The sequence below is a fragment of the Mirounga angustirostris genome, unplaced genomic scaffold (genome assembly GCF_029215605.1).
Source record: "Mirounga angustirostris isolate CCGP_5_RB_7025 unplaced genomic scaffold, mMirAng1.0.hap1 SCAF_16, whole genome shotgun sequence".
NCBI lineage: Eukaryota > Metazoa > Chordata > Mammalia > Carnivora > Phocidae > Mirounga > Mirounga angustirostris.
In genome coordinates, this window is record NW_026991724.1 from 5,654,112 (window position 1) to 5,681,154 (window position 27,043).

Here is a 27,043-nt window from a genome sequence, read left to right on the forward strand (position 1 = left end):
CACTCAGAATGGCTAAAATTAACAAGTCAGGAAATGACAGTTGTTGGTGAGGATGACGAGAAAGGAGAACCCTCCTACACTGTTGTTGGGAATGCAAGCTGGTGCAGCCACTCTGGAAACCAGTATGGAGGTTCCTCAAAAAGTTGAAACTAGAGCTACCCCATGACCCAGCAATTGCACTACTGGGTATTTACCCCAGAGATATGAATGCAGTGATCCGAAGGGGCATGCACCCCAATGTTTATAGCAGCCATGTCCACAATAGCCAAACTATGGAAAGAGCCTAGATGTCCATCAACAGATGAATGGATAAAGAAGGTGTGGTATATATATATACAATGGAATATTATGCAGCCATCAAAAAAACCCCAAAATCTTGCCATCTGCAATGACATGGATGGAACTAGAGGGTATTATGCTAAATGAAATAAGTCAATCAGAGAAAGAATTATCATATGATCTCACTGATATGAGGATTTTGAGAAACAAGACAGAGAATCATAGGAGAAGGGAGGGAAAAATGAAACAAGATGAAACCAGAGAGGGAGACAAACCATAAGAGACTCTTCATCTCAGGAAACAAACTGAGGGTTGCTGGAGGGGAGGGGGGTGGGTGGGATGGGTGTCTGGGTGATGGACATTGGGAAGGGTATGTGCTATGGTGAGCGCCGTGAATTGTGTAAGACTGATGAATCACAGACCTGTACCCCTGAAACAAATAATACCTTGTATGTTAGTAAAAAAAAGTAAAATAAAAAAATAAAAGAAAAAGAAAAAAAAAAAGAAGGGTCTTATGTCGAACCCTAGGAAAATGCATGAAAGAAAGGGGAAGAAGGAGAGGGAGGGAGAGAGTAGGGGGAATGTTCGTTGCCTGGGGGGTAGGTTCATCAATACTCAATACTCCTGGCTTTTCCTTTCCTCTGGAATAGAGCAATACATTGCTATTTCTTCTGGAAATCCAGATTTTCCCAAACAATATTCAATAGGCATTCTCAAGGCTATGGAAATTTTCTTCTGCATTCAGGCACAATTAACCTTATTTGCAGGGTCTAACTCATAACAACCCATGTTCATTGCTTTGAGATGAACTCAAAAGCATCAGACCAGATGTACTCTTTGTATTTTTTACCCTAGTAATACATATGAACCTACAGTTTCACTGAGAGGGGGCTAGTCAGATTTTGCTGATCCAACAATTTACATACAAATTCATACCTAAAATTTTAAATATCCTCAATTCCCATATCACTGCCTTTTTCTGAACGTGCTATCATTGATAATCAACCGAGTTCCATTTAGCATTTACTAGCTTACACAGAACCAACAACCATAACCCACTTAATTACTTAGGGGATTAAAAAAAAACACAGACACACACAAAACTGTGATATTGGAATATACAGTATGGTCTAGTTTAAATTAAAAAGATCCCCCAAAGTATGATTGTTTCCAGCTTCTCAGCGGTGAATTAAAAGCTGTTTGGTGTCGTGAAGATTACAGAAGCAATCACATTTATGGGCCTGCTTTGCATACCAACTCTATTAATTTCCATACTCAGTGTGGCTTCACATTTCTACCCATGTTAATATAGATGCTGTTTGGGATAATCGCTTGCAAAAAAAAAAAAGAAAGAAAGAAAAGAAAAGGGAGACACAGAGAGAGAGAAGGAGAAGAAGAGAAGAGATGAGACAAACAGATGAGGGCGGAGAAGAGTCAGAAAAAAATGGTTCTCTTAAAGTTCTCTTTGAAAATATTGATTCTGATAAATAGGAGAATCAAAAGACAAGGGTTCCTGATGGCCTGACCCAGGAATCACACTCAGGGATCAAATTAACATGAAATCACACATTGGAATTCACTTATTGTGACAGTTCTGCACCTTGTCATTGCAGACTCTAATTGCCAAAATGATTCCATTGGTATAATTGGATCAAGATGTTCATGGACTTCACCTTGGGTAGCTCCCTTGATGCTCGGCATTGCATCTTTATTACTGTGTTCCTTTCAACTCTTCAAATGTGTTCTAGCCTCAAAGAACAATCCAATCAAGCAGGCTGGTTTTATTTTGTTTTTCTGGTCTTATTTTCCTTTTCTTTAAACACACCAGCCATAGAGCAAGGAATGAAGGAACGTGGTTAGCGTGGAAGGCAAGCCTGAGACCGTAAGGGCAAATGCACAGTTATCTTCCCTAAAGGGACCTGGGAGCATCTGAACAAATTAAACCACTGTTTTCATATTCTGCATTCCCAAATGTTAAAGAATGGTGTTCAAGAGCTTACAATTAAATGGTTATTTGTCTACCATCAATTTTAGATTCTACTGTGCTAAAACCATGCTTGCTATGCATTTAGCAATGCACTCCATGCCCTCATAAAGATAAAACAATATGATATTGGCATTAAAAATAGGAAGAGATTATAACCACAGATCTGAGGGGAGCATATTTTAATTGGAATTTGGGGGGATATGAGTTTACTCCACAAAATAGCCAGTAGGGGTTTTGAATCTTTCTGAAGACCCTCTTATTAGCCTTCAGAAAAGGAGTTTTGAATTCCTATGACCTAAAATTCCCAGAAGCCAACGTCCCGCTCTCACCATTATTTTCATCTAACACTATGCACAAGGAATCCCAGTAAAACAACAATCCTTGGGAAGGCATTGGTTTTGCTCTTAGGGAACTACCCAGGGGAAATGGATTTAATTTCCTTTGCACAGAGTAGCACTCACATTGGAGGCTGATGGTCTCCTTTTCTGGGACCAGTGAGGAAATGCTCACCAATGATAAAATACTCAAAAGAGATACACAACCACTTTATTCACCTCTCAGCCGACAAGGCTCTAATTCAAGAGCTTCCACCCTGGGTCAAGCAGTGACATAAGAAAAATGATCAGAAAACACTTAGCTCAGGGAATGCCACATCCTGAGACACATTCTTAGACACTGGTGAATTCAAATATGAGAACAGGCCCAAAGAATCATCAAGTGATGTTGCTTACAGTTTAGAATCACCTGGTCCTCGATGAACTGAGCTGGCTGATTGATATGGAACACTTTCTGCTGAAATCCAGGCGCGCAGTCCAAATCTTCTGCAGATGTTAGCAGCAGCACCTGAGAAAAACCAAAGCCATCAATATTTTAACAGCGGCTTATGTGTTTGCCCTACTAACTTCTACCAAATCTGTGACTTTTAGAAATGAGCTGAGGTTTTAATTTCATTTCCCAAATGAAGAGGTAAGTTGATGCTTCTCCTGTGGCTGCCAACAATTCGCTTTGGCAATGAGATTTGGAAAACACGCAAATGGGAACAGCTGCTGTAGTTTCCATCAGGTTGCTGTTAAAGAAATAACTTTGTCAGATTTTTACACCTGCTAAGAATCTCACCATGGTTTCTATGTGTGAAATTACATTACAAAAACAGTCAATTTCATATGATGCCCGAGCTAAAACCAACTTCACTGTCATAGATGAAAAGGAGCAGTGCCATATATAATGAGGAGGAAAACAGAATATTCCATTGGAAATTACTTCCCAAAGGAATTCAGAGCCCACTAGACCTTCACAATCCAATATGGTGGCCACGAGCCACACTCTGCCACCAAGCACGTGAAATGTAGCTGGGCAGAAATTGTCAGTATAAAATATATGTTGGATTTTGAAGACTGAGTCCCAAAAAGAAAAATAATGTAAAATACCTAATTTAATAATTTGTATATGGATTACATGTTGAAACAATAATATTTTACAGACTGGACTAAATAGATATGTTATTAAAGTCAATTTCACCACTTTGTTTTTACTTTTGTTAAGTTTGGCTACTAGGAAAACCTAAACTTTACAATTGCTTCCAAAAGCTCAGCTTTGTCTTTGCAAATCCTTGGAGTGCTTCATCCTGGAGTCAAAAATCTAGGCTATATGTTTTGGAATATAAAAGTATGTGACACACCCTTGGACAAGGGGTAATTTAGTATGGTAAGAAATAGTCAGGGGTTTACTAGGCAAAGACTACAAGCCCTGTAAAGATAGGAGTTACTTCTTTTTCCCCAACTTTGGTACCAAGCACCTACTGCATATATGGACACAGAGAAGACTCTCCATAATACTTAAAATGTAACTGCTAACATTTTTCAGCCTTTACTACATGGCGAGCACTATGCTAAGTTTGTTATATGCATCATCTCCTTTAATCTCTACCACAACCTATGATGTATTTAATATTTTATAGGATACATTTTACAGACAAGGGGCCTCACATCCTAGAGAAGCTAACACATTTGCCCAAGATCGTGCAGCTAGGATGGATGGGGCCAGGATCTGAATCCAGGCTTAAGTGTCCTCTGATTTGGATCATTGTGAGAGCTCCTCCCATACCCCTTAGGCTTTCCATGTCATGGGGCAGGATTTTACATTTTTTTTGCCTGAGTTGTTTCTCTGAAACCTGGGGAAGGCTGTTTTAACAGAGCTTGGTGCCAGCAGAGAGTGTTTGGAAATTCATATTCTCAGCAGCAGCCCTTGACCATAACTGATGAGAATCGGTGCACAAATACCCCAGCTCTCTCACCCCTCAGGAGAGACATCTTGCAGGCAAGGGTTCTGTCTCCCTTTTTCCATGTGGATTTCAACTCCAGGTGCCCACAGTGGCATCTGGCTTGATAACTCACCCTCCATTCACTGCCTCTCCTTCCCTGGCTCATTTTCTCATGTCTTGTTGGTGTTTTCTGACACCAGCCTCCAAATAAAACTACTTGCACTCAAATCCTTGACTGAGTGCCTGCTTCTTGGGAAACCAAATTTTGATACTAGGATGCAAACTCTTAACCACTGTTCACAAGCTGTTGAAGAAAACTCATTATTATCCCCACCAGCAAATTCACAAGAGGGCACAAAAGGTTGGAAACCAGGGACCCAGGGCTTCTCTCTAAATACCAGGCCCCTGAAATGCAGTGAACCCCAAGGAATGAGAGCGAGAATTAATCTTTGGAGGTTCATGGTATGGCTGGACTGAGGAATATCAGAGAAATTGAAATGGGCAAGTCATCACCCTGACCGACATCATCTTTCAAAAATCAAAGGGGTTAGGATATTATAGTTCCCTATCGGAGCAGTTCTGCTTGTGAAACTTTCCCTTGCCTCCAGAGCAGGCTCTGATTAGATTGCTTCCAAGGCAATCATAATGCTGACATCCCAAGGGGCACACACACAGAATGCAGATTCAGGACTCAGAATAATTTGCACGCAATTTTGCAAGCAGAAAATCTGTAACTGGCCAATGCTAATTCAGTTAAACATTAAATGGTCAAAGGTGGCCTTCAGGCACCCTGAGCCTACAATTATACCTTAACCTTCTAATCAGCTAATTCTGCCCTCAACCCCAGACCAGTAAACCAGTCAGCCCCTAGGAACTAAGGAGATGCCATTTCTCTAGCGATCCTGAGCATAAGAATCCAGAACTGGTTGAGAGGTTGGTTGAGTGGAGCCCCTGTTCTGTCCTGATTTCTTGGCAGGCTCTATTCAGGAATCCTCAGGAGTCATAAAGGAAAAATAAACGTTTTCCAACAGCTGACCATCAGGGAGGATGGGAGTGATGAGAGGACTCCCAGAGGCTCAGATTTTATTTGTAAATTCTTGGGTCCCTCTACCCACCAAACTTATAAGAAAAAAGCATGCAGCACTCTCCTGGGCAACTTGTGACTTAGCCAAGGAAGAACTAGTCTGTCCTCCCTGCATTCATTCATTCACTTATTCCCCCAAACTTATTAATCTCCTGGGATTCAGCACTTTGCTAGGTGCTGTTCTGGAGCTTATATAGAAGCATAATAAGCCAGTAATTAGAAGCACAAACTCCAGAGGTTCAAATCTTGGCTCTGTCCTTTACTGACTGATAGCAATGGAAATATGGAGAATAAGACGTGCATTGAGAGGAGATACATGGATTCAGTGGATGGTGCATCTAAAACAACTACAATAGGGGCGCCTGGGTGGCTCAGTCAGTTAAGCATCTAACCCTCCCTGCTAGCTCACTCCAGTGCTCTCTCTCTCTTTCTCAAAAAAAATTAAAAATTTAAAGAAGCCAACAACTAGAATAGTGTCGCACAGGATAAGTGGTCAGCAAGTGTCAACTGTTAATGTGGACTAGAAAAGGTGACAGGCATTAACAAATCATAGTTCAATTAATTAACTAGAATTTTAACTTGAGAGGAAATTGTGTCTTTGAGAGCATGTAAAAGCCAGGGACAAGGAGTTTAACTTCATCTAGGGAGATCAGGGAAAGCAAACCCACAGAAGGGACATTTCTGCTTTGATCTCAAAGATGGCTCAGAATTAGCTGGATAAATGGAAAGGAACATAGACTTGTCTTTTTTGCCAACACACTTTTTGCTTTCACGTAAGTTCCTTTGTGTCTGTCTGGGTTTCATGTAACAGATCTCTGAAATTAGAAAATTGCATTTAAAAAATAATCCAGACTAATTTAAGGCTTCCCAAAAGCTGAGCGTCTGACTGGGCAGTAGTGGTAGAATATATTACTTACCGCTATCGCCCCTTGAATTTTCAGCAGAATTTAAGTAGTATCTGTGCATGAACTTGTCATGGATACCCACTCTCCAATTTCAATCATACTGAGTTTGGTGGAAGAATATGAAGAAGCCTCCCTCATTGGTTTAAAAGCGAGTATTTGGACATTACTCCAAAACTAGGTTAAGCCCCTTCTCCAAAATCATCAGATGTCACTCTTAGAAATATGCCACCGGACATACTTTTCTCCAAACCCTCTTTAGCATTTCCAGAATATATACTACGAACAACATTCTGAATTTATCTTTAATGCCTTAGAAATAATGGCTTTCCTATATGTTTTTTTTGTTCATTTATGCATTAGCTTGCACCTCATAAGGAACAACCAATATACCTTTGAAAGCTCAGCAGTGATCAAATTTTATGATCACTGAAGGATTTCTATTATTTGAAAATTACAATCAGCCTGCTTAGGAAAGCAGATTCATGGTCAGACAAACTATAAGCACAGGACAGAGCCACACTGGTTCTGTATGAATCCCAGTTTATCAGCTGCCATTTGCCAGCTGCAACCTTGGGCAAGTAACCTTCTGTGTCTCAGTTTCCTCAGATGGAAATTGGAACAATAATAGTATCTTAAAGTTACTATGAGGGTTAAACGAGTTAATTGTTGTAAAGAGCCTTATGTCATACCAGGCACATAGTAGTTGCTCAACAAATGTTTGCTATTATTCTTATCATTGTTTCTATATATTATGTTTAAACCAATATACGTGATTCACTGATATTATATTCCCCAGGGTAGACATTGACAAATATCATCAAAATATTCCTTTTTTGCTACTATAAAACTGGTCAGTATATAGACTGTGCTCAGAAATATTCAAAGGGAAACAGCAGGGGCCTGAGTCAGGTAGAAGGTCGGGTGGGGGGGGGTTGCATCTTGGGGTCAGGTGCACAAAGGAAAACATCAGTGCCTGTTGTGAGCTGAGTTGTGCTGCTTTTGCAGGACACCAAGCATCCTTTAAAACAGTAGCTCAGAAATGTATGGGGATTAACATAAGAATTAAAAAAAAAAAAAAAAAACACAGTAGCTCAGAGCTCCATCCTCTATGTAAAAGCCACTGCCCTAAAGGTACACACCGATAGCAAAGCCTTACATCACACTTTTTATACCTGCTTCTTTTTTTAGCTTCCATTTCTTTGTTGCTGTTCCGAGCTTTCTTTTTTAAAAAGAAAGGGTTTATGTTTATCCTGACAGGTAGTGATTCATGAACATAGCCAACTTCGGAATTTGCTTCCAGAAAAATGTTTTTTCTGTCCCAGACTGCAGGTTGCCAACTGGCAGCATATGGGATGGATGTGGCCAGCAGATTTGGTTAGTTTAGCCATAGCAGTCTATCATAAAAGTTAAATTATCATATTATCAAGAGTGTACCTCTCTTGGCTGTCCTTGTCTGCACCATTCCCTGTATTTTTGCTTCTGTTCACTTGACTCAGTTACACGCTTGTCTGGCCCCCGAGGCATCTGAATTTGCAATCCCTACTGTAGACTTTGGAAATAGGCTTTTCAAGGAAAGAACTCTCCTTGTTATGAGTTTCTAATTACTTGTCATAATAGTATCCATAATTGCATGGTCCTGGCTCTGTTGCAGCGACTTTGGCCATGTGACTAAGCTCTGGCCAAGAGAGGGAGAGTAAAAGGATTTTCACCACTTCTCGACCTGGCCCCTGAAATGTCGTCTCTTCCCCATCTTCGAAAACAGAAGGGAAGGACTTCTAAGATGGTGGATCCATCCAATAGAAAGAGCCCAGAAATCAGTCCCTGCTCAGAAGACAAGTACTTAGGAGAACTACCCAACAAGGAAACTGCACATGCAGTGTGCAAACCCTTAAGATCTGGGGTTGTGTATGTGAGCCAGCAGCTCACCTGGCTGACTATATGCTAAGTGTGGAAGGGACAAGGACACAGAGGGGCTTCTATGCCATGGCATCACAAATACGTCCCAGAGGTCAGAGAGAAATATCAGGACTGAAGAAAAGCTTAACGCAACTGTATTCGAAGTAGCCGTAGCTAAAAAAAAGAGAAACTTCCTGCCACAAATAATTATCTCAGCGGGCAGTGAACAACCTCAGATCTCATCCTCTTTTAAGCCAGCTCCAAAATGGTATTTTCCAAGTGAACTCACTAGTGTCTCCTGGCCCCTCGTTGTTTTCCTCTCATTGACTCACTGCTTTTTGCTATTAGCGTGGATGGACAGTTACTTTATCCTTGCCACAAAACACCTCTGGTTTACTCTTGTCAAAGTCGGCCTACTGGAATCAGTTTGGAGGAGCTTAGATTGGCAGGGAAGAAAGGCTACCAGCTCTGACTTGCAGGATATAAAAATGTTACAGCAATGAATTTTGATTGATTCTTTATCCTGCCAGAGTCCTCGAAGGGTTTATAAAGGCACCCTGCCTACAGGGAAAGCGTGGAAAAAAGAGGTGCTTTAAAGACACGCATGGGCACACCCACATACACACACAAACATACGTGCACACATGGGGATACCCTCATGAGAGCGTCAGCTCATGTCATCCACACTACCCTCGAATCTGACCTCCTGACCATCTTCCTGGGGTTTTATAGCCCCAGAAACATGGAACACCTGCCACTTTCTTGGCCATTAATGTAACTGACACTTAGAAATAATTTTGTGATTCTTGGGAAGAAAAAGAGAGCGAATACTTCCAGTTTGGTGAGTTCTTCATACACAGTTTGAGTTGTTGAGTGTTCTCGCCTTCACACACAGTTTTGGACCAACATCCTAGACCGTATTGCCAACTGAATGCTACTCAGTATCTTCTCCTCAAATTGTTAAAAGGGAAGACACAGAATTATGGTCCCCCAAGGATGTCCTCAGCCCAATCCCCAGAACCTGGGAATATGTTAGATTAAATGGTAATGGGGAATTAAAGTTGAAAATCAACTGACTTTAAAAGAGAATGATTATCCTGGATTATCTAGATATAATCACAAGGAGCCTTGAAAATGGAAGAGGGAGAGCTTAAGAGCTCGAGAAAGAGAAGTGACAGTGAGAGCCAGGCCGTAGTGATGTGGTGTGAGAAAGCCTCGACCTGCTATTGCCAGCTTTGGAGGTGGAGGAAGGGACCACCAGCCAAGAAGCGCAAGAGGCCTCCAGAAGCTGGAGAAGGCAAAAACACAGATTTCCCCCTAAACATCCAGAAGAAATGCAGCTCTGCTAACACCTTGATTTTAGCCCAGTGAGGCCCATTTTGGACTGCTGATCTTCAAAACTATATGATAATCCATGTGTGTTGTTTTAGTTCATTTTGGTTAATTTAATTTTTTTAATTTAGTTAATTTCAGTTAATGCTAAGCACGTGGCAATTTGTTACAGCAGCTGGAGGAAACTCATACAGTTCACCATGGTGTTGGCCCCACAGTAGACCCTCAGAAAATATTGGTTCCCTTTACTTGGTTTTTCAAGATATAAATATAATCCGGGCAAACCAACAGGGAGGGAGGAGGAGAGGAAGGAAGAAGGAGGAGTCGGGGGAAATGGAGGGAGAGAAGAAGAGAAGCAAGATGAAAACAGGCTCATGGCTTTGGAACCCTGGATAAGACTGTCAGACAGTCATGATGTAGAAATTGCTGTCTGCTCCATTCCTAAGCACAAACAGGCATAGTTTCTTCTCTTTTGTCTTAGCAACTGTCCTTTCAAGTGGTGGGGCATTTTGATCTGCTGTCATAACAGAGTAGTTGAGTTCATTTTTTTCATTAATTCCCTTAGTCAAAGTTTAAAATTTCTATTATCTGCCAGGCCTTTGGATAGATACTGGAGATGGAGAAATGAACAAAGCCCTTGATAAACTTATTATCTAGAAGGAAAGGCAGACACAGGGGCAAATAATATTACATTACATTATATTATATTTTCTATATATTGGGAATTAAGAAGTAGCTCAAAACAAAGAATCTTGAACTAGATTACCTGGGTTCAAATCCTAATTTTACCCTTTAGTTGCTGTGTGACCCTGGGCAAGGTACTTAACTTCTCTGCCTTAGTTTTCTCATTTGTACAATATAGCCAGTAAGGTGATCTACCTTCATGGGTTTGTAAGGGCCAATGAGTTAACATAAATCAAAGGTTTAGGATAGGAACTGGCTCATAATAGGTGCTATATGCTACCCATTGTTGTTATTATTTATATTAGTATGGAGGATTATGTAAAAAGCATTCCAGAAGTGCAGAAGAAGGAACAACTCACTCTTTGAGAATAGGGACCATGTCACAGATAAGGCCATACTGGAAAGCTGACTGACATTTTTTAAGTAGCAAAGTATAATAAAGAACATTCCATGCAGAGGTTTGGTAAGTGCAAACACCAAGGCATGCCAGCTAAAGAAACAGGAAGCAATTTGGCAGGGATAACAAGCTCTGGGTTGTTTTCAAGATTATTTGAAAGTGTTTTGTCCTCAAGTAGGATTGAGTTGACCAGGCATGTCCTCCTTTAGTCTGGCTAAAACAGAGCTGAAAATAATTCACTCAATGAAATCACAATTTCTGTCTAAACAGAATTAACTCTTTACTATTAAGATTCCAGGATTAATCAACTAGACTCAATTGGTAAATTTTAAATGAAAAATAGTTTTGTAAGAATTTTAGTTAATGCAATTAGGAAGGCTTGGTTCGCTGGCCCTTAGTAGAAACTAGAGGCTGTACCTGCCCTAAAGCTGGTGGTATTTATATCTATTTATGAAATCTTAGTAATTAAATTAGGGGTTTCAAATGCCAGATAAGACCTGCTTCCCTTAAATCAAATAAAGAAGGGTGTCCCTATATGAAATACTCATGGGTGAGACTCAGCAGCCCCAGAAGTTCAACTGAGCAACTATGAAGTACTAACTCTTTCCCAGGCACTGGAAGAGTTGTCTGGTCTGCACATAAAACCCTAACCCCATGGAGACAAAGGGTAGGAAATACCTAGATGAACAGATCTAGGGGTTGAGGATTCAGTCCAACAGAAGACAATGCCCCAGTCCGTCACGTCAGCCAGTCTCCCATCTCAGACCCTGCTGCTGTGGACAGTTTCCTAAGAGCTCAGCCTTGTCCCATAGAGTGACCTCAGCCTCTTCACACTCTGCTGTGGGGCTTGCTCCTATGCTGCAGAAGCCTGGTTAATGCAAGGTCGAGCAGAGCTGGGAAAGGTGGACGAGCTGATGCTCCAAGGGCAGCCCTCAATGGTGTCCTCAAATGGGAAATGGCAGCTGGTTACATGTCCTAATTACCCTCCTCCAGATGCACTCCCCTGGGAGACATCCCACGTGCCTTTCAGAGGTCCTGGTGGCACAGTCCTTGCTAAGTGACCTCAGTGACACTTCATTATATCGGCTCTCTCTCTCCTCCCCTGCCTCACCCTTTTGCCCCTCATTCCTGTTTCCTGGGTTATCTCCCAAAGAAAACAACCTGCATCTTGCCCTTTGTCTCCTGTATCCAGCTCTGATTCCGGGGAACCCAAAATAAGACAGGTCCCATGTATTAGTTTCATATCACTGCTGAATCAAATTACCTCAATCTTAGTGGCTTGAAAAGTATTTTATTATCTTACGGTTCTGGGTATCAGATGTCTAAAATGGGCCGATAGGGCTGTATTCCTTCAGCAGGCTTCAAGGCACAATCTGTTTCCCTTTGGCTCTCCAGCTCTCATAGGCCAACTCTATCCTTTAGTGCATGGCTCCTTCCTCCCCAGTGGCATAGCCAGCAGCATTGCATCTCCTTGTCTCTGTCTGTCTCTCTTCTTCCATCATCATATGCCCTTCTGTTTCTGACTCCTCCTGCATCCTTTTTATAAGGACCATTGTGGTTATATCAGGCCCACTTGGGTAATCCAGGTAATAGTCACGTGTTCTGGAAGTTAGGATGTGGACATGTTCAGGGAACCATTATTAAGCCTACCAAAACCCATGAGTAACTTCTATAAGGGAGGGGGAAAGTTCTATAAACACAGTTTCAGCCCAAAATATCCAAGAAGTATAGAAACAAAATAAGTGTCCATCAATGGAAGAATGGATAGAGAATATGTAAGATATATATTATATATATTCCATATATAATATATTCCATATATAATATGTTCTATATATCATATCACATATTGCATATTATGGAATACTCATATATAAAATCTATATAGAAAGAGAATATTATTTAGCCATGAGTAAGAAGGACATCCTGCCATGGGTGACAACATGGATAGGTCTCGAGGGCATTGTGCTAAGTGAAATAAGCCAAACAGAGAAAGACAAATACTACATAATATCACTTATATGTGGAATCTAAAAAAAAAAAAAAAAAAAATCAAATTCATAGAAACAGAGAGTGGGAAAGAGGTTGCCAGGGGCTGGGAGGTAGGCGAGACAGGGATAGGTTGGTCAGAGGGTACAAATTTTCAGCTATAAGATGAATAAAATCTGAAGATGTTATATAAAACATAATGACTATGGTTGGCAGTGTGTGGTATGGTTGATGTTTGCTGGGAGGGTGGAAATCAGATGTTCTCACCAAAAAAATAAAAACTTAAAAAAGGAAGGGATAGATATGTGAGGTGGTAAAGGTGTTAATTAACTAGATAACTAGATGGGGGCAATCCCCTTACAAGGTACATAACTGTGCCAGTTGCCATAATGCACACTTTAAATATATTAAAATTTTGTCAATTATACCTCAATAAATCTGAAATAAGCAAACAAACAAACAAAAAAACCTCCCAGAATGTCCAAGAGGGAGTCATCCCATAATCACCCACACTCCTGACAATATTTACCTGTGAAATCAGGAAAATCTAAAGGGAAGACCCCACTGATGGTCAATAGTCACATACCCAGGCCTGCTGTTGTCAATTTAACAACTAGACTATGACCTTTCCTTGCCTAGAAATAATTATCAGATCCTGCCTGGCCTTGCTGTGAAGTGGAACATTTTATTCTAACTGTGCAACTCTCAACACTTTCTTCTCTGCCAGACATTAGACAAGATGTCAGATTTGTCATCACACCGGAAGGTTTTTATTAATTATCTTTCAGAGGCAAAGTCCTCTTGTAATTTATTTTTTCACACCAGGAAAATTCTTCTATTGAACTAAATGTCTATCTTGTTAAATTGTTTTTTCCACTAAAGTTTCTCGCTTTGAAAAGTTCTAGAAGAAAAGAAATAAACCCAGCAAAAGTTGGTGTTGAAGTCAAGGAATTGATTATGTTAAGCAGAATGCCACATAACCTCTCTTGGGATAGAGCACAATATGCATCTTTTCTCTAAAATCTAACTGCCTAGGGGCCCCTGGGTGACACAGTTGGTTAAAGTGTCTGACTCTTGCTTTCGGCTCAGGTCATGATCTCAGGGTGGTGAGATCAATCCCCACGTTGGGCTCTGGGCTCAGCAGAGTCTGCTTGAGATTCTCTCCCTCTACCCCTCCCTACTGAGCTCTCACTCTCTCTCTCTCTCTCTAAAAATAAATAAATAGATCTTTAAAATCTAACGGCTTAATGTGTAGTTAAGGTAAAAATTTGTCGAAATGGTTGTTTGCCTGAATCAGAAGGAATTGCAATGTCTTCTCTACTTGCCAATTAATCACATTCTTAAGGATTCTTCCATCGATGTAAGGAACACTTATTGGGTTCCTACTACCTGTTTGTGGCAAGATGGACATAAATGAGTAAGACAAGGCTCCTACCCTTTAGGAACACAAAGCACAATGGGAAAGAATGGTACGTGTATACATACTTTAAAAACACAATTAAAAGTATAGGAATGGTGTACGTAACCTTGTAAAAATAGTAAAAAGGAGAACACAGTTGGCCCAATGTTAGGGCAGTGGGAGTAAGATCCCTAGAGAAACCACTGTCTTAAACACATCAATTTAGCTGATTTCGTTTGTGTACCCTTATATTTTAAACAAAAGAAGATGCACAGTGAGAAGGACTATGAATGATCATGATCCCTGAACTGCCTCTTCATGCTGCTACCAGTTATTACTCAGGACTCAGATGTCTCAAGACTGAGCTACCCTGATGTTGAAAAAAAAAAATCCCAAAGTATTTGATAACAACTTTGTTTTTAAAAGACAAGAATTCTTGAGAAGATAGAAACTAGAAAATAATTTAATATGCAACTTTTCTTCTGCTTCATATTTCTAGAGTAGTAAGCAAGATAGTAATAAAATGTCTAAGTAGAACACAAGATGGCCTCGGGTTTCAAGGAAGATATAGAGGGAGGCCTTCCCACAGTGAGGAATACCAAGGGGAGTCCTTATAAGTGTTTAACAATTGGCTCTTCAATAAAGAAATGTCTTGATTTGTAACATTTGCTAGTTTCCATTGTGCAGATACTCCCATCATGGCCAATTTTGAGTTATCCACATGGTCACTGTGTACAGAATTGGGAAGAGATTTGCACAATTGGCTCCCATGAGCGAAGCAGCTCCAACATAGCACTGCGTATGCCAGTTCCTAATTCTGGGTAGTGGGCTAAGAACTTGCTAGGGTTTTTGCAGGATCTTTATGAATATGAACCACCCAGGACCAAGGAGAGCTTCCTTCTTTCCCATGATGACACTTTGTAATCAAGGATGGGGTTATACTACTATATGAGTTAAAACAGCCTGGAAAATCCTTACTAATGGAGCAAAACGGCCCACCATAATTCGGTTTTTTAGTAAGAGAAAATGCAGTGAATCCTTGATTCATGACCATGTATTATTTAAATATTGCTTTTGATGTTTTATCCAGAATCCTAACGCGAATGATCAGAGATAATCCTGCCTTCTGACATAATTAGGGAGCTGCTGCTTTGCTAAGCTGGAGGATAATCAATTTGACCTTGAAAGTTTGTCTATGGCACTACTAATGTTCAGAACACAGATGTGGCAGCCACACGAGAGCCCCCCTCGATTGTCAAACATCAGCTCCTGACTTTGTTACAAGGACAAATAGGCTCTACCAGGGAGGGTGCAGAGTCTGATGGCCAGCAGATCCCACAAGGCCACTGTGTCTGTGAGATGGCCTTTAGTTTATGGATTAATTGCTAACATTTAAATATCAAGGATTTTCACTAAGTACTTGGGTTTGAGGCAGCGCTGGGATTGGAGTCAAACATTCTCCTGATGGGCAGAACCTCATCTCCAGATGACCGCAGTCCATACCCCTCCCTCTTTGTCCCCCAGCACCAAGTGCCATTTGCCTTTTATTATCTCAGTTGTGCTGTCGGTTTCCTAAACTAAACTTCATAGTGATGTTTGGTTTGCATTCATGTCTTTATAAGGATTTTTCTGATACCAAGACCTCTTCATTCTTTTTACATTACCTTCCTGGCCTTCCCCAGCACCTGAGCTTCCATTCTTCATTTACTGATATTCCTAGGAAAAGAGTCTCCCTTGAATGGGTTGCAGAGAAGATGTCTTTTACAGTGAAACCACCACCACCATAAAAAAGTCTACAGTATTCTCCTCTTGAAACTGCTTTCATATTGACTGTCTTCTGGATGCTGGGGAGCTGAGTCAACCTGCTCCGTAACTCAAGTTCATATTTTTTCAGAGCATTAGGTCCTTCCTCTTAGCTCATTTGCTCAAAGGCACATTTTTATGGTGATAAAAATGGCTTATTGCTGGTCTCTGAAGACAGAGGACATCCCCTCCCTTGGCTTCACTGCAGTGTCAGATGAACACCCTCCTCTCTAACCTCTACGACAGTTGGGAAGCCTCTTCAACTCGCTCCTTACTAAAAACAAACAAGAAAGGTATATGTAGATACCAACATATGATCTCACAAACCCCTCCCTTTATCATCACTGCATTATATTTAGGTGTGGATAAGCCAGTCTGTTTACCCCATCAAGCAAACATTTGTCAGATTTTGAGCTGAGAAGAAAGAAAACATCTGAGCCAAAATAGTTTGAAAAGGACATTATATTTTTTTCCTCATGTCTTTTGAGTCCACAAGTTCAATTACCTGAAATTTCATGAGTCAGTCCTTGGGATATTTTCATCTCAAACTGGATTAATGTAATAGTGAAAGCTTCTGCTAATCCTACTGCTCTTTCAAAGTAAGTTTGATTCTTCTAAGGAAAAAAAAAAAAATAGTATCATCTTCCCCATAGTAAAATTTGCAGAAGAGATCTTCAAAAATTAGACAGTGCAAAGTATGGTCATGTGAAGGGCCCCCATGCTAGGCTGGGAGGCTATACTAGAATCTCCCTAGGTAGACGTCAGCTGCAGACTTTGTTCCAGGGGCAAATAAGCTCAAGCAGAGAGGGGTATGATGTGAGGACTATGAGCCCCACTGGGCCCCTGTATCTGTTACATGGCCAGCAAGGTAAGCCTCCAAGTGGGAGGTGCTGGGGGCGGGACTAAGGCCATGGAAAAGAGACTGTGGAGGAAGGAGACCCAGGTCCCAGCTCAGGTAACCAATCATCCCAGGGTTTCTGATACTATCTGGGTTGAGCACTGAAAATCCCATATCCAGGAAACCCAGTCCCAGGTAGCTTAGCCCCAGCAGGAAATTGAGCCATTGGAGGAGAAAGGGATATAGGAACTAGCAATGCATGGGCAAGGTTGGGGGGAAGAGGCACAGACAGAGGACAGCAACCCAGTAACAGTGGGGCACCTTTTTCTCACCTAAGCCTCAAAATCTGGGAGGGAAGGTGGTTTCCAGACCCAGCAGTCGCTGAGAGGAGCTGTGACCCCCACTGGACAAGCAGAGCAGTCTGCAGAAACTTGTTCTCCTTCCATCTGAGCTCTGTCCTAGTCCACCACTCGCTCAAGCCTTCATTGGTAAATCACAGCCCACAGGCCCAGTCCAGCCTATTGCCTGTTTTTGTAAATAAAGTTTTATTAGAACATAGCTATACTCACTGATTTACCTATTGTCTTTGTTTTCACATTACAATGGCAGAGTTGAGTGTTTTGCAACAGAGACCTTATGGCCTGCAAAGCCTAAAATGTGTATTATCTGGCCCTTCAGGAAAAGAATTTGCAGACCCCTAGGCTAGAGGGCAAGATGAAAAAGGATAGGGAACTGGCCAGGAAGGGCCAACAAAGCTGCTTAGCCACTCCTTGCCTATGATGCCAGTCACAAAGATCGAGAACTACCGGGAGAATCTAGGCCAACATGTCGAAAACAGACGCGCCCCACAATTGCCATGAGTATAAACAAAACCATGAGCTTCTTAAGCAGCCTTCTACGAACCAGTCCTTTTTGAATTAGGCTCCTGCAGAGAAGGTGCAATTGTGGAAAGATGGGATTTAAAAAGCCCAGAGGCACTCATCCTCTTCATGATATTTTTTGGGTCAATTTTCTATAAGATCAATATTAACCAAAAAAAAAAAAAAAAATTAACTTCCAAAGAAAATAATAAACGGGAAGGACGTGGAGGTTTTGTTCTTTGGGGTAAAGAAGAACTAAGTGTTTCATAGTAATTATCAATAGCCATGTGATAAATATTAAATGAGCGCCTACTATCTGCCAGTTCTACACTAGACACAGGAGATGTCATATATTTTTCTGCCCTTAGGGAACTTAATTCCAGTAGAGGGGGTACCGATGAACAAAAAATAAGTACAGAGGATCATTTCAGAGTGATACATGCTGCAGAGAAAGTAAAACCAAATGATGGGGTAGGAGGAAGGGCATTCAATGGGGGATAGGAAAGTGCCTCTAGTGAGGAGAATGCTGAGGAGCTGGTCACACCAAGGTCAGTGCAAGACCTGGAGGCAGAAGCAGTGGCAAGTGCAAAGGCAAGGCTTTGCTGCAGAGATGTGCCCAGTGCTGGGAGGAGGGGGGCTGGAGGGCAGCAAGGTGAATGAGGCCAGAAGTAGAAGACTTCGGGCCTATGATGCTGCACACAAAAGAGTTAATCTAACAGACCTGGGACTGTAGCCGTGCAATGGCCTGCTTGCAAGTTTGGCCTTTGACTGACGTGTGGGAACATGGATTTGGGAGGCCTCCCGCTACCCTAACTGATAAGGCTGTCTTGCTGTGCCTAAACTTTTTGCACAAATATTGTGGTTTATGCTGAGCACCTTCTTCCTTCTGGGAGCCTGGATCTTTGCCCTGTACCAGGCAGAAGGTGCGTGTGTGACCAGCCCCTAGTAAAACCCTGAACACTGAGTCTCTAATGAACCTTCATTAGAGGTTACATGTCATACATGTAGCCACAGCTCATTACTGGTGTGATTAAGCACATCCTCTACTAGGAGAAGAGCCTTCGGCCTCGATTTCCCCAGACTTCACCCCCTGCACCTTTTCCCTTTGCTGATTTTTCTCGGCATCTTCTCCCTTAATAAATCTTAGCCATGAGTACAACTATATCCTGAGTCTCATAGGTTCTCCTAGCAAATCACTGAGCCTGGAGGTGGTCTTGGGGACCCCTGACACAAATAGCAGATCTGTATTTCATTTATTCTCTCGGTGCCAAAGCCCAGGGGAAGCACTTTACATAGACTTTCCCATGTAAGCCTCGCCACAATGCTTTGAGATTGACAATCCCCCATCCCATCATCATCGCCACCATTTTACAGATGAATTTAACAAGATCCAGAAGTTCTGTACCTCGCTCAAGGTTACCCAGCTGAGCCTGATGGAAAATCCAAGTAGACTAACTCCCAATCCTCTGATTTGCCCTCTGGGCTCACCCACAGCAAACATACAGCCTGCAGGAAACTCAGGGATATTTCTGCATATTTGTTTGACTTCCACCACAATCGGTTGCCCATTTTAAGACTTTAATCTGTTTTATCATGAGATGCTCCAGCAGAGCTCATTCAAGCTCTACCTCCTAATCTTGATAGTGAATTTGAGCCTTTGTTGTAAGAAAGACTATTAAGATTTGGCAGTAAGATTTTTCAAGGGTGATAAACATCCCTTTAGAGGCACTGCATATCCACTGACTGAATAACTCTGTCCTAAAAATGAAAGTCACACTTGGAGAATGGAAGGGTGGGTTATGAAAATGCAAATTGGAATGACTTTATTGGCTGAGTTGAATTCAGCTCGTCTCGTCACAAAGAAACAGGAGTTGGGGAGGCCCCCCCGACTCAGCCAAGTCTGAGGTGTTACAGAACGCAGGGACTCAGCATCAGTGTCCTCATAATAGAGTGATGTCTGCTGTTCAAAGCCAGCAGCAGAAAACGCCGAAATGCTATCATTTCTATTATCCTAGAACTTATTTGTATTATTCTGGGAAAAAAAAAAAAATCTCTTTAGGCCTGACCTCATTTGTCGATCAATATTCCTCAAAGTGGGTATATATACCACTATGGTATGAGATCATTTTAGGTGGTCTACTCAGAGGACAGGTGAACACTTTTTTGTGTGTTTTAATAACTGTGTCTTTATTTTAATGCTTGTTTCCTAGGGTATTAAGCGTTTGATTTTCTACTTAGGTGATGATAGAAAATTTCTTTTTCTAAATATATGGGTGCCAAATAGTGAACTGATTTAAATAAATAAAAGTTGGTAAACACTAAAGAGAATGTGGTTCCATTAAGAAAAGAACTACATAAAAGATTTAAGTTGGAGAAAACCCTGAACTGGGTAACTTCTCTGGGAAGGTATGCAGACGAGGAATTTCAGCCAGAGGTAGAGAGAGTGATATGAGGGTAGACATCGGTCAGAACCAAAAGAAAATACAGCCATACTACCTTTTAGATGTGTGGTTCTCAAAGTGTGATCTCGACCCAGCACCTTTTGTGTGACCTGGGAGCTTGTTAGAAATGCAGGTTCTCGGGCTCCACCTCAGACCCTCTGAGTCAGAGGTTCTGGAGGTGGGACCCGGCAATCTGTGTTTCACAAGCCCTCTGGGTGACGCCAAAGCCCAGTCAAGTTTGAGAACCACAGCATGAAATGATTTGCCATTCAACCTCTCATTTATTCAATAAACGCAAATGAAGCATCTTCCACAGCTAAAGCTCATATTTGTACTCAAAGGCTCAGAAAGGCGCAAGGAAGAAAACATTTCCGACATTTTATTAAAGACGCATGACATATGCCATGAGTGAATCATGGCAACTGCTGATGAGCGGGGACCTGAGCGAATGAGACTCCGCTCAGGGCTTTAAGCGTGATCTCCCGGAGTGTTTGCAGGGGAGACTTCCCGGTGTGACCAAGACATATATCCATTTTATTGTCATAGACTGATAGAGCTGATGAAACTCTGGCCAAGAATTAAATGTCCCCTGTTTGCTGGAGACAAACATGAATATAGATTGATCATCACAGCAAGGCAGTTCCGGCCTCCTCCTGTGCGTGAGCTGAGACCTTCCAAGCCAGGGGAAAGTTCTGTCTGGAGACCAGGGGTGAGGAGGCCACCGGTCAGCTCTGCCATGGCACAGGGTTTCCCCACAATCTAGGATCCTAGGGTTATACACAGCAACCACCCCTTGTGGGTCAGCTAACCAGCCAGTGGGTTCAGTAATGATAGAGCAAGGGTAAGGGCAGAAAAAGGACCGTTTCATCTGATTGAGGGATAAAGTGACTGGATTCACTATCCCTGGAAAATCTGCCATGGCTTTGGATGCAGCCTCTGCATCTCAAGGTGGGGCAGCTGTGGATTTTAAATCCAGGTGCCATGTGACCTTGTTAAGAGAGAAGAAACTGAAATTTACACAGCGCAGTGCTTTCTCTGTGAATGTCTGGAGGAGCATGAATTGGTTCAAACTCAGGAGAGTCTGCCGCGGTCCAATACAGAAGCCTCATGGGCCTGTAGGATGTTCTGGAAGTACACAGCGCACCCTGGATCTCAAAGACTTGGTATGAAAAACTAATGTTAAATATTTTATTTGTAACATGTATATTGTTCCCATGTCAAAGTGATACTACTGTGGATATGTCCGATTAAAGAAAACATGTTACGGGTGCCTGGGTGGCTCAGATGGTTAAGCGTCTGCCTTCGGCTCAGGTCATGATCCCAGGGTCCTGGGATCGAGTCCCGCATCGGGCTCCCTGCTCAGCGGGAAGCCTGCTTCTCCCTCTGCCTCTCTCTCTCTCTGTCTCTTATGAATAAATAAATAAAAATCTTTAAAAAAAAGAAAACATGTTACAATTAAAGTTACCTGTTTCTTCCTACTTCTATTCATGTGGCTACCAGAAAATTTTAAAGTATGTATGTGACTCAGATTAGATTTCTATTGCTCGGTTCTGTTCCAGAGCAGGGATCTGTTAACTTCTTCTCAAAAGGCCAGGTAATAAATATTTTAGGCTTTGTGGACCGACAGTCGAAATTGAGGACATTATGTAGGTACTTATAAAAGCATTTAAAATGGGCCCATTTAAAAATGTAAACACTCTTCTTAGCCTGTGGCTGAACACAAACACGTGGCAGGCTGGATGTGACCCCCCAGATCACCGTTTGCCAAGCTCAACATCTAATGTTCAGCCCCATGGACCCAGCAGTCCGCTTCTGTGGAGTCGACTGTGTGAGCACACATATACTGGGTGAGCAAACTGAAGCTCACTCAGATCCAAGGCTGCCCAGCTGCAAAGACGTGAGGTGGAACTTGAACCCAGGGGACTCCGAAGTTCACATTCTTAATCCCCATGCTTCAGTGATGAAAGGTGCCTTTTCATTTTCTTTTCTCTGTGTTTTGGAGAGTCTTTCTCATGTCTGTAAAACAATGCCAGATAGCCCTGACACCATGCCTGGCCCCAAACAGGTGTTCTTTGGATGGAGAAACAAAAGGAATGCGTAAGTGACTGGGGACTCGGGTGGTTTTGAAATCTCTCTCTTGCCTCTCCTTTGGCACGGCAGACCAAGGATAAACTAACTGTCCCTCAGCCGTCTGGGGCAGGCCTCTGCTTTTCATGCACCAGGGACTGCCCTTTAAATTCATTTGAAAGCCATGTGCAGCGTTCTAGGTTGCAGGGGGCGGGGCACAAAAAAGGCCTCCAAGGGCCTAGTGGCAAGAATTGCATTCAGTGAATCAAGAGTTAATCTTCTTTTTTTTTTTTTTTTAAAGATTTTATTTATTTGAGACAGAGAGAATGAGAGACAGAGAGCACGAGAGGGAAGAGGGCAGAGGGAGAAGCAGACCCTCTGCTGAGCAGGGAGCCCAATGCGGCACTCGATCCTGCGACTCCAGGATCATGACCTGAGCCGAAGGCAGTCGCTTAACCAACTGAGCCACCCAGGCGCCCCCAAGAGTTAATCTTCTGATACCAAGTATTATTAGTATAGGAAATACAAAGCAGCCATATCCTACCTTCCGAAAGCAGATGAGCTGGCTGGCACTGAATTGAGAAAATTATTATTTATTAAAAATGAAATAGTCACAGGCCAGTGATTAATCCTGATTGGGTTCAGAGACAATTCCCCACCCACAAGGCGAGTAATACATTTCTTGAGAAAGGTGTTTTGTTAAATACAAAATGCCAATAGTGTTGTTATTCATCTGCTCCAGGCTCCAGTGTAGGATCTTTTCACATTATAATGGCATCAAGTGTGAAAAGAACCTCACAATGGTCACACCCCATTTTATCTCCTAAGTAGCCCCTGTGTGGTCGGCTTGCTTGGAGCTAGGGCTTCCTTCAAGCCTTGTTTCTGGCTCAGGTGTCCCCTGACTATGGGCCTGGGGTGGATGGAAGACAGGTTCTATCAAGGAGCTGGCATGGTGTTAGGCTCTTCCCTGGATACAGGGAAGAAGCAAATGGAGTCACTTCCCATCTCCCTTGATTGCAAAAGCAACACAAGTCCCTCAAGTGGTTAACAGAAGGCCATTATGTAACTGTTTTCTTATTTTTGCTTTTATGTGATGGGAGTAGCTGAAAGAGTATTAGATTCGTATGTTTCCCTGTGACTCTTGCACATAACTTACAAATCTAATTATAACTGTGAAGAGTGACAGCAGACTTCACACAGCTTATAGATAAATTTAGTAGACTGCGTTTTGTGGTTTTCATCTGGATTTTTTTTTTTTTTTTTTTTAAGATTTTATTTATTTATTTGACAGAGAGCGAGAGCAGGAACACAAGCAGGGGGAGTGGGAGAGGGAGAAGCAGGCTCCCCACGGAGCAGGGAGCCCGACGCGGGACTCGATCCAGGGACTCCAGGATCATGACCTGAGCCGAAGGCAGTCGCTCAACCAACTGAGCCACCCAGGCGCCCCTTCATCTGGATTTTTGTAACCATGTTGAGAGAGCAATGACAAGAAGGAGGAGGAGGAAGAGGAGGTGAAAAGTTACACCTAAGTACCTGTTTGCTCTAAAAGACTTAAAACTATAAGAACAACAATGCATTAATCAGGATTGAAAAGCAAGCTCTAGATATTGCAAAACCTGTTTTCTAACTGGTTTCATGTTCATAATTAATGGCTAAAATTCTGCCATTTATAAGGAATTAAAATAAACAGTAGTTTAATGAGATTTCACCAGACCACTTGCAAGCACTCAATCAAATCTTATTTTCAATATGTGAACTATGTCTCCTTGACTCTTAATGCATTTAGGGTCAACATTAACATCTTCATACATAAAAGATTCCATTCTGCTTTTAAAGAAGAGGTAATTATAAGATAAGGGTCACATAGAAGGTCTAGGTTTTGTGTAACTTCTATTCTAATTAATTTATCATATGTGGGATTTTGCTTTGGCTTCCGGGTGTTGATCTTTTATAGCTACCACGTTCCACGTGATAATGGGTTTTATTCCTTCAAAAGGTCATCCTTGATATAATTTCACTGTTAACAGAGAGAACCTGGGAGCATGGGTGTTCCTGTATGTCGTTGCATCGTGAAAAGTCATTCAGCAAAGTTCTTGGTCTTTTTTGCCCTTAGATGTTATTTAAAAACCAAGGGGCCAAGGCATTTGAACAAAAGGTGAGAAATTCAATTAATCGTTGGAAGGTTGTCTTCACAAGGCCAGCCCCACGGAAGCATATGGACCAATAGAAATACGTGTATCTGAGGATGTGTTTCCTCTTTTCCCCTTTTGTTTCAAAAGTGAGATGACCTGGATCTCATTGTTATTTTGTGGCTCATTTTTCTTAGGGCGGTATGACCCACAGCTGGAGTCCTCAGGTTTTTCATCATCTAGAAACCTTTTTGTTGTTGTTTGGGTTGTTTTCTTTTGATGCCTCTTGTTCTTTGAAAAATTTTGGCCTTCCAAGCAAACTGCACTTATTCAGTAATAATCATTTCATCTCCTAGGGCCTCCCCACCTTGCCACTTTAAAAAAAAACAAATCAAAGACATACATAATTGTCAAATAGAAGCGGCTTAGATAACCAAGCTGAGTTGCTAGAATTCTGACTCAAAGCAGAGAAACTTGATGTTGACCTAGCCCAGGATAAATATGTGATTTCAGTCGACTTCTGAAATGCTGACAATTTGCAAATCACAACCACTGACTGCAATGAAATCCCTAGATTGGGCTGCTCAAAACCACTGTGCATGCAAATAACCTGGGACCTTGTTAAAATGCAGATTCTGATTTGGTGGGTCTGAGGAGGACCTGAGATTCTGCTTTTCTGACAAGCTCCCAGGTGACCCTGATGCTGCTGGTGCATGGACTTTGAGAAGCAAGACAATATGGTAAGCAGTAGGGATATAGTGCTAAAGGAAACTGACATGGTCCCTGTTCTCGGGGAGTGTCAAGCTAAGAAGACAATGAACGGGTAAATGCACAAAGAAATGTGGAATTACGGGATAATGAATCTTAGGAAAGAAGAAAGCACACTCATCTTCTCAGGCTCCTGCCCCTCACTCATGCATAAGAAGCTCTGCTGCTCAGCATTTGTTCAAGAATGTTCACTGTGCCAGGCACTGTGCCTGATGTGACCCACGCTGCTCGCTGCTCTTGGGGACTGTGGAGGACGGCAGGAGAGAAAAGAGACGGACTTCCATAATTACTACCCAGGATTCTGCGTGACGTGCATCCTCACAGAGCCCAACACAGAGTCTCACAGAGCTGGCCTTCCAGGAAACACTTCTGAATGAACAAATGGCTGGAGGAGTCAATAGACAGGAAGGCCAAGAGCATTCTCCCTAGCGAATCAGAAAAGGTACAGCACACTGGCTCTTCCTAGCCTGATGTGCAGATGGAGTGGGGCATGGACCCGACCCTGCCACCATCTGGCTCTCAGAACCTTCCTTCTCTTCTTCTGGGGGAAAAAAAAATGTTAATAATAACATTTTCCTTACTGGATTGTTGTGGGGATGAAATGAGGTGATACCTCTGAAATGCTTACTCCAGGGCCTGGCAAATAGTAAATATTCATTACGTGATAATGTTGGTTACTCCTGACATCATCTTCATTGTTATCTTTCTAAGGATTACTATGGAAGTGGTGAGTGATTCAGCCCTCCGCAGAGGTGAAGCATTTTGACACATGGAGATGGTAAGAAAAGTTCTGCAGAGAAAACAAGTCTTTAAGAACCAGATTATTGCTTTACACATTCAATAAATATGCCACTGGTTGTTTGTGCTTGCCAGGGAATTAGGTGAAGATTAATTAATATTTATAAAGTATTTTGATATCCATGTAATATCTAGTAAGCAATTAGTTCTGTAACACAAAGCCAAATCCTTTTACATACCAAACAATGTAAAACAAACCAAATACAGCTGTGTAAGAAGGGACAGAATTTCATTAAGTCCTGTTGTAGGAAATAAGCAGCCAGTTGGATTTTTTTCCCCCTTTTGGTAATTTTCTTGCTGATTTTCTCTGGCTTCTTACCGCATTTTCCTGCCTTACCCCCTGCAGTCCCAAATCAAATTATTTCCTCTCAGGTAGCAGTGGAAACAGGAGTGGGAGGCAGGCAAATGCCATGCTGGCCCCTCTTGCCTGGGAGGTGTTCTGAGCCCAAGAGTGTAAATGGTTTAACAGGGAGGCAGACAGGGCTCCCAAAGTGCTTGTTTCCATATCCATCATCCTAGTCAGGTGGTGTTAAAGGCTCCATGTTTCCTTACATTAGATCTGCACTGAGAAGAACTTTGGGGTGGGGGGCATGGGGGTAGCGGGGAGGGGGCAGATAAGAGGAAAGTTAAGTGGTAAGAGAAGGCTAGTTCCTCCTTGATGGATGGGTTGGCGGCGCTATCTCAGGCTGGGCCCAGGCCACAGGGGCACGCACCTTGCCAAGCCCCTGGAGGACTTAGCTGGACTCTTAAACCATTTTCCACGGACTAGTCTTACTTAGGGACAATGTGTTGCCACGTATCCATAAATCTCTCATCCCCATCTTTTTCTAATGTTTCCAACCCTGCATTCACTGTGGAAGTTTCTGATCCATAAAACTTTGTTTAAAGCCTAGTCTGTGAAACAGATACAAAAGTGGTTACCACGGAGGAAGCAGATGCCAGGAGTCCAGCATCCTAACTCCTAAACCCTCTTCCTAGATGCAGCTCCAGTGATGGTTCGGGGATGATACTGAAAGTGTATTCCTAGGGAAAACCTTTCCAATCAATTACAAATGAGCTAAACTACCAGACTAAACCCATCCAGAAAAGACATCCTCCCTAGCCTCTCAAGTTAGGATGACCAACTG

At 42.1% G+C, this 27,043-nt stretch overlaps 1 protein-coding gene across 5 annotated transcripts in view; it reads right to left on the reverse strand.

The window, feature by feature from the left end:
* CDH13 (cadherin 13) overlaps nt 1-27,043 on the reverse strand; it is a 1,446,671-nt gene that overhangs the window by 807,682 nt on the left and 611,946 nt on the right. For 4 of the 5 annotated variants that reach the window (XM_064580856.1, XM_064580854.1, XM_045890672.3 and 1 more), the window contains one exon: nt 2,998-3,109. In XM_064580856.1, the coding sequence (XP_064436926.1) occupies nt 2,998-3,109 (112 nt within the window). Of the gene's footprint in view, nt 1-2,997; nt 3,110-16,520; nt 16,554-27,043 lie in introns of those variants that run through there. The other variant, XM_064580855.1, reaches the window with a different exon arrangement.